Raw genomic sequence first — 11,188 nt, forward strand, 5'->3', positions numbered from 1 at the left:
CATTTGCGCACATGGACGGACGGACAAGTGCAATAAAGGGCAATGTGTTATCATCTATAAAAAATATAAATACACAAATCCTTTGATCCAATAAATGCACTTCTAGGAATTTATCCCACAGATGAATTCACACATGTGCACAACGATATGCTACCAGATTATTCATTGTTGTTTTTATTTTATTCTATTCTATTCTATTCTAATTTTATTTTATTTTATTTTAAAGGGCTGCAGGTGTGGTCTATGGAAGTTCCCAGGCTAGGAGTCAAATTGGGGCTACAGTTGCCGGCCTACACCACAGCCACAGCAATGCTGGATCCAAGCCCCGTCTGCGACCTACACCACAGCTCATGGCAACTCAGGATCCTTAACCCACTGAGCAAGGCCAGGGATCAAATCCGCATCGTCACAGATACCAGTCAGGTTCATTTCTGCTAAGCCACAACAGGAACTCCTCATTGTTGTTTTTTAAAAGCGAAAGATAGGAAACAATTTAAATGTCCATCAAAAGGGAAATACACAGCCACACAAGGAATGTCTACTCAGTCATTAAAAAGACTGTGTTTATTGTATTTGATAAAGTCTAAGATGCCATGGATTATAAGATGCATCCTGATTCTGGAGTTAAAATATAGGGGGGGAATTGTACATTTTCAGTTAATGAAAGATGGTAAATTCTCCTCATAAAGTGAATGATAAAAGCAAGTTTCAGAACTTTGTATGACTAGTATATTAGAAAGTCATACTTTAAAAAGAAAAAAACAATATCTTTTATGGCAACACCTGTGCGTGACATACACATGGCTCTCTAGAATGACGCACTGGTGGCTTCTTGGCAGCGCTGGGTGACAAGGAGACTAGTATGGGAAACTTTTAACTTTGTGTGGGTTTTTGAACTTTTATCATAAGATTGTGTCACCTACTCAAAACATAAATGTAAAAAAAGTTTTTTAAGTAGAATACAATCGAGTTTCTGCTGTAGCACAGTGGGTTAAGGATCCCGAGTTGCTGTGGCTGTGGCATAGGTCGCGGCTGTGGCTCAGATTTGATCCCTGGCCCAGGAACTTCCATATACCACAGGTGCAGCCATTAAAAAAAAATAAATGAATAAAACTATAATACAACCACAAAAAATGCCAACTAGATCTGTAGGATCAAATCTTTAATCCCCTTAATTTTTTATTATGCATGGAAAATTATATAAATAAGGTCATTTCAGCGTTGGAACCCAAAAGATTAATAAATCAAACCCTTTCATTTCTGTTAAAAGCAAGAAATATATTGGAAATTTTATTAACTAATTACCAGAAAGTAGAATTTATCATAAGGTAGGACTTGCTTGTATCCTTTGAGGAGTAATTAGTTATTTCAAAAGTTACAAGGTTGTTCCCATTCACAGGGCCACGGCACAACACAAACTCAAAGGAAGGCATTTAAGCGAATATCCAATTTGTTACAAATAATAATCCTTTTGAGTTTAAAATAGTGTGGTTTAAAAAAACTGTCAAGTAAACAACCAATTAGAATGTTATTCTAAGTAAAAATCATCAAAAATGTAATTATGGAGGCAGTTGAGACTTATATTACAAACCACTCACTTTTTTATTGAAGTATAGTTGATTTATAATGTTGTGTTAGTTTCTGGTATACAGCAAGCGATTCAGATAGATACATACATTCTTTTTCATATTCTTTTTATTGTTTGTTTGGTCTTTTTGCATTTCTTGGGCCGCTTCCGAGGAATATGGATTCCCAGGCTAGGGGTCAAATCGGAGCTGTAGCCACCGGCCTACGCCAGAGCCACAGCCACAGCAACGCCAGATCGGAGCCTCATCTTCAACCTACACCACAGCTCACAGCAATGCCGGATCCCCAACCCACTGAGCAAGGCCAGGGATCGAACCAGCAACCTCATGGTTCCTAGTCGGATTCGTTAACCACTGAGCCATGACGGGAACTCCTCTTTTTCATATTCTTTACCATTGTGGTTTATCACAGGACGTTGAAAGTAGTTTCCTGTGCTAGAGAGTAGGCCCTTGTTTGTCCTATTACAATATATTCATGACATTAATACAGGGAAAAGGTTTCAAAATAGTATACGCAGCTTGATTACACACACATATACAATATGTCCTAATTAACTGTTTATAGGTAGCAGGATTATTGATTATTTCAAGTTTCTTCTTTTGGTTTACCTATATTTAACAACTTTATTATTTGTCTAATAAAGAAACGGTAAATTTGCTACAAGCATATATAACTTCATGTAACTCAGAAACTTCTGTAAACTATTTTTTGTTAACTCAAACACATAAAGGAATTTTTCTGTCAAGAAAGTCCTGGTATCAGAGTTCCCCTTGTGGTGCAGCGGAAACCAATCCGACTAGTATCTGTGAGGTTGCAGGTTCGATCCCTGGTCTTGTTCAGTGGGTTAGGGATCCAGCGTTGTTGTGAGCTGTGATGTAGGTCGGGGGCTACAGCTCCGACTTGACCCCTAGCCTGGGAACCTCCATATGCCATGGGTGCAGCCTAAAAAGAAAAAAAAAAAAAAAAGTCTAGATATAATATACAACAAAACACTTTTTTTTTTCCCCCATTTTGGGCTGCCCCAAGATAGATGTAGTTCCCAGGGCAGGGATCCGATCCGAGCTGCCGTCACAACCTAAGCTGCAGCTGCAGTAACCCCAAATCCCTAACCCACTGTGCAGGGCTGGGGATCCAATCTGCAACCCAGAGCTCCCAAGACGCCACAGCGGAAACTCCAACACACTTTTTAACGTGAATTTTTTTTCTCTTTAGGGCCCCACCCGCAACATCTGGAGGTTCCCAGTCTTCGGGTCATAGGAGCTGCAGCTGTGGCCCAGACCACAGCCACAGCAATGCCAGATCCGAGCCGCATCTGTGTGTGACCTTCCTTGGCCACAGCACGAGATCCTTAACGCAGTGATAGAGGCCTGGATGGAACCCATGTCTGCATGGAGACTGGTCGGGTTCTTAACCTGCTGAGCCACAACTACCAACACGAATTTTTAAAAGTTGTGCTTGGGCTGTGGGATGGAAATCCTGTGAAATTAGATTGTTATGATCATTACACAACTAAAAAATAAAATAAAATAAGAACATGCAAAAAAAAAGATGTAATGAGCATTTTTGTTAATTTCGTGTTTTGAGTTTGTTCGGTTCTTAAAGTGCATTCCCAGTAGTGAGCTCCCAGCATGAAATGTTTAAACTCTTCTATGGCTTTTGACTCGTATCAAGGCAGATCCCGCTTTCTAGAAGAGCCAGTTGAATGTGGATGGTCACTCGCTGGGTATGTGTGTACCTGTCTCGTACTTCCCTCACTAGTATGAGATCCTGTATTTTAATAAAGTGTATCGTTACTAAAAAAAAGAAAAAAGTTACTTTCTAAGAGTAACATAGGACTATAGTATTAATATCTTAATATTAGTAGGTCTTACATAACACAGCTAATAAGCCTTCATGGGGAGAGACATGCAGAACCACGCAGCTGAATACACCCTGTGAGGCGCTAGCTCAGCAAGCACCTCAGCTCCTCAGAGAAAAGACCGGCTTTCCACGCGCTCCTCCGCATCCGAAGCAACACATCCTCACTCCCGGCACTTAATTCTGTCTGCCTTCACATGTGTTGCTTAATGCTGTATGTGCAAAACCAAACAAGTGAGTTGAAACTGTTTTAAACACCTCTTCTGCCAGAGAGTAAGAGTCCCCCTTCCCAGAAGCGAATGTTATCACCTCAGGAGCAGGCGACGTAACGTAATGACGTAACTGAGTGGCGTAACAGCGCTGAGGAGGACGCTGCGCGGTACCCGCGGGAAAGCCAAACACGAGGATGGGAGTGGGAAGCTGAAGCCAGACGACGGCCCATTACCGGGTCCCTGAACTATGTGCACCCGAAAAACGGCTGCTCTCGGTGAAGACGTGCTGTAATAGCCCCTTCAGGGCGTCCAAAGGATTGCGAGCTAAACCTCCCGACAAGCTCAGGCTGGTCCGCCTCGAGCTCTCAGAGCGACGGCAACGCCTTCAAAGTCAGTCGTTCACACGACTTAGGATTCCGCCAAAGGAGTTTACTCCTTCTTGTTTTTCTTTCACGTTTTTCTGTTATAAAAGTCGTATAAAAGTTGAAAATCTGGAAACCATGTTTTAAGAAAGAAAACGAAATCATTCCTCATCAGACCAGTCAGGGTGTGAGTCTATATTCTTTCAAATGAGGCCACGATATTTACAGTTTTATAACTTGCTCTTTTCATTTCGCAGCCTGTTCCTCACGCGGATCAGGGCATGGCAGATTTAGTCAAGCAATCCCGACGGTGGACACTCGGACAGCTCCCGGTTTTTCCCTATAGGACATAATAACTAGTCATCTGTATAAACCTGCTGTGATGCACCGCCGCATTCATGATATTTTTATGTATCTCTGAATGCTTCCCAAGGGCAAATTCCTAAAAGTAAAATAAATAGCCAGCTGAAAGAAAAATACATGTTTTCTAAATCTTCTAGTGTAAGCTACCAACCTGCCACATTACACACTACTAACCTTCTCAAATTAGCTTTTAAATTAAACGAGGCTACAAAAGCTTCTGGGAATTGAAACAAATGACCTGTCTACACCGCTTAGGAAAACAACACATTATCTGGTTATAAGAGGGGCCCGTGAAAACCGTGCCTGTATAAACAAGCAAGAGGCACTCGGGTGGTGGGAAAAGCCGGGTCCAGTCTTGCTCCACCCATTACTAATCGTGTGACCTTGGACAGGTCGCAGTGTTCTCAACCCCCTACTGGGCGTTTCAGTGTTCTCATCCTTGGCGGCTACACTATTACATAAGCGTATGTAGAACACACATAAAGGACCTGGCACTGGTGACTGCTGTATTTTTGAAGCGCTGCAGCATGGGAATAAAGCACAGGCTTTGGGAGTCTGATGAGTAGTTAACTCCAGGCTCTCCTGATAACTAACTCAGTGGCTTTTAGGCAAGTCATGTCTTCTCAGAGAATTCTTTTCTCATTCAGGAAAATACTCACCTCAAATGCCATGGAGGGGATTAAATTACATAAAGCTCCTGGCACATAGTACATACTCTGGTTTTGTTCTCTTTTAATGTATTTCACACCCAGGATGAGCCAGAAAGATACAAGGGTGAGTAGGCAGCATCCAATGGCCTCTTAGACAGCCCTGTGCACACGGGCCTGGGGAACGTACTGGGTGCAAAGCTGAGAAGTTAGAGAAGGGAGCCAATGAAAGATGCTGAAAGGGAACCAGCTCAGCTTCCGAGAGAGAGTCCTCAGACCACGTGAGGTCTGGCTGCCCTCCAGCAGAGAGAGGAAGCCAGGACACAAGACTTTCCACGGGAATCAGTCTGGCCCTCAGTCCCACTGGGAGCAGCTCTGCAGATGACTGAGCAGATCCAGCCCGGGGACCACAGTGCTGGGCAGCCTGCCTGATTTCAAGACACCTAGGCCCTCCCTCACCAGCCCCAGCTTCCGGAACAGTTAGGAATTTCTGACTGACAACCAGGTCCTACAGTATAGCACAGGGAACTATATTCGATATCTTATAACAACCTATAATAGAAAAAAATCTGAAAAAGAATACACATCTATCTTTACACATGTGTATGTACAACTGAATCACTTTGCTGTACACCTGAAACTAACACAACGTTGTAAACTACCTATACTTCAAGTTTAAAAAATGGTTATAAAAAAAATTCTTAACTAGATCAACTAAGTTTTCCCCATGACATTTTCTTAATCCTCTGATACATATATCTACTTGTCTGCTAAAACAAGAAGCAAAAAAAAGTAAAAGAAAAAATAGAATGTGCTGGTTCAACAATGGTTTTTCATACAAAGGTACAAACGATTTTGTTTTTTTTATTGGTTTTGAAGATACCACAGTTAAATTCTGTGCCAGCCAAGGTATTCTAATTTGCATACTGGAATTCCAGAAAAGGGCAGAGCCTGTGGCTCTGCAAAAGCCTGACTTGCCAGCAGGGAGAGGCTTGGGGTGTCTCTGAAGACCAACCTGCCAATGTCCAGAATTACAGTTGGGCGGGTGGGGAAAACCTCCAGCTCCCCGAGGGCCAGGGCTGGGGAGGGGGGTTGATTTGTTTCCCATTTACGACAAGAGTTCCAAAGGTGTAACCTCGGTTTGAAAACCCAAAAACCTTTAGCTTGTTGCTCCAACCAAAAGATGCCAGCCCAATACAAGATCAAATTAATGAAAGGACTGAAGCAGTAAACAGAGTTGAGGCCAACGAAATGATTTAAGGAAAAGACTTTGACTCCAAAATGGAAATATGAAACAATGCCCTCCAAGAGGCAGAGAACCTTGGGCCCTCGGTCCCGTCAGCCTTGCCTCCGAAGGAAGGTTGTGACCCAGGCCCTCTGCTACCTTCAAGGCAGGAGGCCTCCAGCTTCTGCAAAGCATGATCAGGAAAAGCTGAGTCCAGGAACCCATGCAAAAGTACAACAGGAAGTTCCTCTAACGAAACTGCAAGGAAGTAGAGGGTGCAAGGGAAAACTTGTGCAAACGAAAAACGCTGGGGAGGAAACGGGTTTTTAAATTTTTTTTTTCCCTAATTCCAGCTTATACATTTCCCCAGAACAGGATGACAGTTTGCAGTTTGAGAGAAGTCTCCAGGGAATGTCTTACACAGTATTTTTCCCTCTCAGTTTGCAAACAGATCTCCTAAGGTTTAAGCTCGGGTGACCAGGCATGGCCTACTACATCGCTGTACAAAGCAAATCATCAAAACCCTTTTCTTAGGTCACCCCCTCCCCCCCAAAAAAACCCGCAGAGCCTTTGGCCAAGGCGTCCCAAGGAGAGGCTGACACCTCCTTTCGAGGTCCTTCCAAAGCCGTCCCCCAGACGCTCCGGCCGCGACAGCCGGGAGTCCCCCGGGCGCCCCCAGGTCCCAGCGCCGAAGCCACGCCCGGTTCGCGAGCGCAGGACCCGGGGCCTCCCGACGAGGGCGGAACCGGCCTGCCCGCCGCCCGTCCGCCGCGATCGGGGCGCTGAATCCGGGTTCCCAGACCGCGCCGCGCTCGGCCCGCGCCCTCCGAGCGGCCCGAAGGAGTCTCTCCCGGGCCGGAGGGGCCGCCACCCACCGCGTCCCCGGGAGCCGTTCCAAAGTCGGGCCAGAGCCGAGCGCCGGACGGGCTCCGGCGGGCGGGGGCGGCGCCGAGAGTCGAGCCGGGGGCCGGGGAGCGAGCCCGGGCCGCCTCCCTACCTTCTCCTCGCCGTCGTAGATGCGCACCCCGCGCTGCTGGATCACCAGGGTCTCGTTGATCTCCAGGAGGCCGCTGGTCCACACGAAGCGGTCCATGGCCGCCGCCTGGCCGGCCCCCGCCTCACTCCCGCGCTGGCGCTCCGGGGCGGCCAGCCGAGCGCCGGGCAGCCTGCGGCGCCCTCTGGCGGCAGGCGGAGAGGAGGCCGGCAGGGAGGGAGAGGTCCAGCCCGGCCGCCCTGGGGAGCGCGCGCCGCCGGGGGGCGGGAGGGCGCCCGGAGACCTGGAGACAAGCTTGGCGCGCCCTCTGGTGGTACATCCGCCAATGGCCCGGGGGGAACTTCCACCCCATCCTTTGTCCAGATGGGGCACAAACCCAGATCTTACAAAGGACTTCGAGGGAGCCCAGATTGCAGCCTGGACCTCCTTATTGTGCATTATTCCTGCATATTTGTGCCATTTCCTTCTCAGTGCCCAGCATGCTGTCATATTCATTCAAAGCTGTAAATGATGACTTTTTTTCCCTAATGAATATTTATGACCTGAATTCTTTTCACATAGCTTCAGTCAGTGTATAAGTACTTATTTTGTGCTCTCCTCTTTTTTCCCATTAAAATCATCTTTATTTAAACACTTGCATTAACATAGACCTCATGAATTTACTCCAGATAATATTCAGTGTGTAGATGTCTTAAAATTTACCTGTGGGTTGGTCCCCACAAACTGGTCCCTGAGTGCTACTCCCATCTGCTGGGCCTCTTGCTGCTGTCCCTTTCATTTCTTTAGATATTTTACATTATAAATGAAGCACCTATATTTGTACTTCTGCAACTGAAATGCATTTTCCCCTTTAGGATTATTTTCTTAAAGTGTCTTCCCAAAGTAGAATTACAGCTTTAAAGAGACCCTGCTACATACTGGGGACTTATTTAGCTAGGATGTGCTGCCACCAGCAAGTCAGTCTTTACCCAGGCCAAGTCGCTTTGACTACATTGAGTGTTATCCCTTCTGTAAATTTTTTTACCACTCAACTGTTTATTCTTGTTTCCTTTGTGTGTGTGTGTGGATGAGGCTATTTCTGAATATCTGTTATTCTTTGATTATCTTTTAATCCAAAGGAAATCATCTCCCTGAAGCTAACAGCTCACACTGTACAAAATTGCTCAGGAACATGGGACAATTCATTGAGACCAAAGTAACACAGGTCAGGGGAGGAAAGGGTGCAGAAAAGGAGGTGGAGCTGCTGGGGAGGTTGGGCGACAGCAGGAGGGTGTGGAATCCTGGAAACCAAGTGGAAAGAGGGTACAGGCGGAAGGACGGGTGGGTCAGGGGACTGATCACTGCTTTTACCCTGTGGATGTTTGGTGGCCTTGGCAGGAGTGGGTCCAGTGGGGTGGTGGAAGACCATCTTCGTGGAGTGATTTTTTTAAAAGAGAAAAAGAGGAGAGGACTTACAGGCAGGGAACTAGACGAGCCTTTGGAAGAATTTGGTTGGTTTGGTTTTTATGTGTTGGTTTCTTTGCCCAGAAGCAGAAGGGGAAGTGAGATTGCCAGAGAGTTTGGTTGGTTGGTTGGTTGGTTGGTTGGTTTTTAAGGCGGAACAAATAATATGTGTGACTGCTGAGAGCAGTGATCGAAGTCAAAAACCTGATAAGTGATTGGTGGGGGATTTGATGGAGGGACCTCGCTGAGTGAAAGAAGAGCGCACCGGAGAGGGTCAGAGAGCTTTCTAATCAGAGGAGAGCAGAGAATGTGGGTCCAGACACTGATTTCTGTGGTGGCAACCTGCGAAGATTCTCTGGACTGTTGCAGGTTTCCCAGATGAGGAAGCAAAGCTAAGAGAGGGGAGTGAAGCGTGAGGGGCACAAGAGGGCCTTGATCGCTGTGGCTGAAATCTCTGTACACCGATGCCAAAGAGAAACGCGGAGACAGAGTTGAAAGAAAGAGGAAAAGTAGCTCTAATTGCCAGGCAGAGAGGGGACACAGCAGCAGGCAAGGACGGCGCCCTCCTTGGAGGGGACGATGAGGGGTCTTAGAGTGTTCAAAAAACAGGGCATTAGCAGCTCATGGACCTTTTCCTGACGGGTGGATGGTGAGGTCATTGGGAGTCAGCGTCATCGACCTTCTGGTTCCAACCGGTCTGGGGTCTACGCGCTTGCAGGCAGCATACCTTTGACGTCTTCCGCCTTCGGCACCTGCAATGGCTTCAAGGACGTGGCTCGGAATTTAATCTGTAGTTCTTGAGTAAGAACTAAAGGTCTTTGACTTTGTTGAATGGCTAAACTATTATTATTTTGTTTTGCTCAACTCTTTTCCTTTTTCTCTGTATTTTTTCATTCCTCTGATTGAAGTTTTCCTATAGACAATAGGCAGGCGGAGGACATGAGTGGGGGTCTTTTCTGGGAAGGCCTCATAGGGTCCAGCTTGTTGCAGTATCCCCACACCACAGTCTTGATGAAGGGTGCTCTTGGGCCAGTTTCTGAGCAACTGTTTAAAGATGTTCATTATCCTACAAGCTTTGAAAGTATCTTTCATCATCGAGTTTGAAATGTGCTACTTGTTTTCACCCACTCAAATACAACATTGGTACAATTATTACTTAAAAAAAAAAAAAAAAAAACCTGGAGGCAAAAACACATCATGCTCTGGGTTGAGAACCAGGCTTCTGGTTAAAATACAGACTATGATAATCTATATAGTCTTATGTAACAACAACAACAACAAAAATCCCGTTCCATTCTTAAAAAATCATAATGTGGAATAATTTTAAGTAGCAATAATAGCACTATATTTACCTCTTGTTTTAAAAACTTGACCAGTCTTACAAAAGAATATTGTAATATTTTAGAAGGGGAATAAAATACCTATACTTTCATTCAAAAAGAAAAGAGTCTCCTTCAGCAAGTGGTGTTGGGAAAGTTGGACAGCTGCATCCCAAACACTGAAGTTAGAATACTCCCCCACACCATATACAAAAATAAACTCAAAATGGCTTAAAAAGGAGTTTCCGTAGCAGCTCAGTGGTTAACGATTCCGTAGCATCCATGAGGATGTGGGTTGGATCCCTGGCCTCGCTCAGTGGGTTAAGGATCCAGCGTTGCCGTGAGCTATGGTATAGGTTGCAGACTTGGTTCAGATCCCCGTTGCTGTAGCTGTGGCATAGGCTGATGGCTACAGCTCCGATTTGACCTTAGCCTGGGAACCTCCATGTACCGAGGGTGCGGCCCTAAAAAAGACAAAAGACAAATAAAAAAAAAAGGCTTAAAGACATAACTATCAGACGTAACATCATCAAACTCCTAGAAGAGAACACAGGCAAAACACTCTCCAACATAAATCAGAGCAATGGTCAGTCTCCTAAGGCAATAGAAATAAAATAAAAAGTAATCAAATGGGACATAATCAAACTTACAAGTTTTGCACAGCAAAAGAAAACCATAAAAGAAAAGAAAAGATCATCTTTGGACTGGGAGAATATATTTGTAAACGACACAACCAACAAGGGCTTAATTTCCAAAATACATAAATAGCTCATACAACTTGATACCAAAAAAACAGACAAAATCAAAAAATGGGCAGAAGATCTGAACAGACATTTCTTCAAAGAAGATATACAGAAGGCCAACAGGCACAGGAGAAGATGTTCAACATCACTAATTATTGGAGAAATGCAAATCAAAACTACAGTGAGGTATCACCTGACACCAGTCAGAATGGCCATCATCAAAAAGTCTACAAATAACAAATGCTGGAGAGGGTGTAGAGAAAAGGGAACCCTCCCACACTGTTGGTAATTTGGTGTAGCCACTATGGAAAAGCATAAGGAGGTTTCTTAAAAAACTAAAAATAGAGTTACCATGTGTTCCAGTAATTCTACTCCTGGGGATATATCCAGAGAAAACTCTAATTCAAAAAGATATATGCAACCCCAATGCTCATAG

At 45.0% G+C, this 11,188-nt stretch overlaps 1 protein-coding gene across 5 annotated transcripts in view; it reads right to left on the bottom strand.

Moving 5' to 3' along the window:
* VPS36 (vacuolar protein sorting 36 homolog) overlaps positions 1-7,384 on the bottom strand; it is a 34,099-nt gene extending 26,715 nt beyond the window's left edge. For all 5 annotated transcript variants that reach the window (XR_014819344.1, XR_014819343.1, XM_005668376.4 and 2 more), the window contains exon 1: positions 7,251-7,384. Coding sequence is in view for 2 of the 5 variants with exons in the window: in XM_005668376.4 (XP_005668433.1) it covers positions 7,251-7,346 (96 nt within the window). In the remaining 3 variants the exon portion in view is untranslated. The remainder of the gene's footprint in view (positions 1-7,250) is intronic.
* Between the last annotated feature and the right edge of the window lie 3,804 nt (positions 7,385-11,188).

Source organism: Sus scrofa, chromosome 11, assembly GCF_054392235.1.
Source record: "Sus scrofa isolate SSC_HxYL_T2T_F1_AM1 chromosome 11, Sscrofa_HxYL_maternal_Yorkshire_Landrace_v2.0, whole genome shotgun sequence".
Classification (NCBI taxonomy): domain Eukaryota; kingdom Metazoa; phylum Chordata; class Mammalia; order Artiodactyla; family Suidae; genus Sus; species Sus scrofa.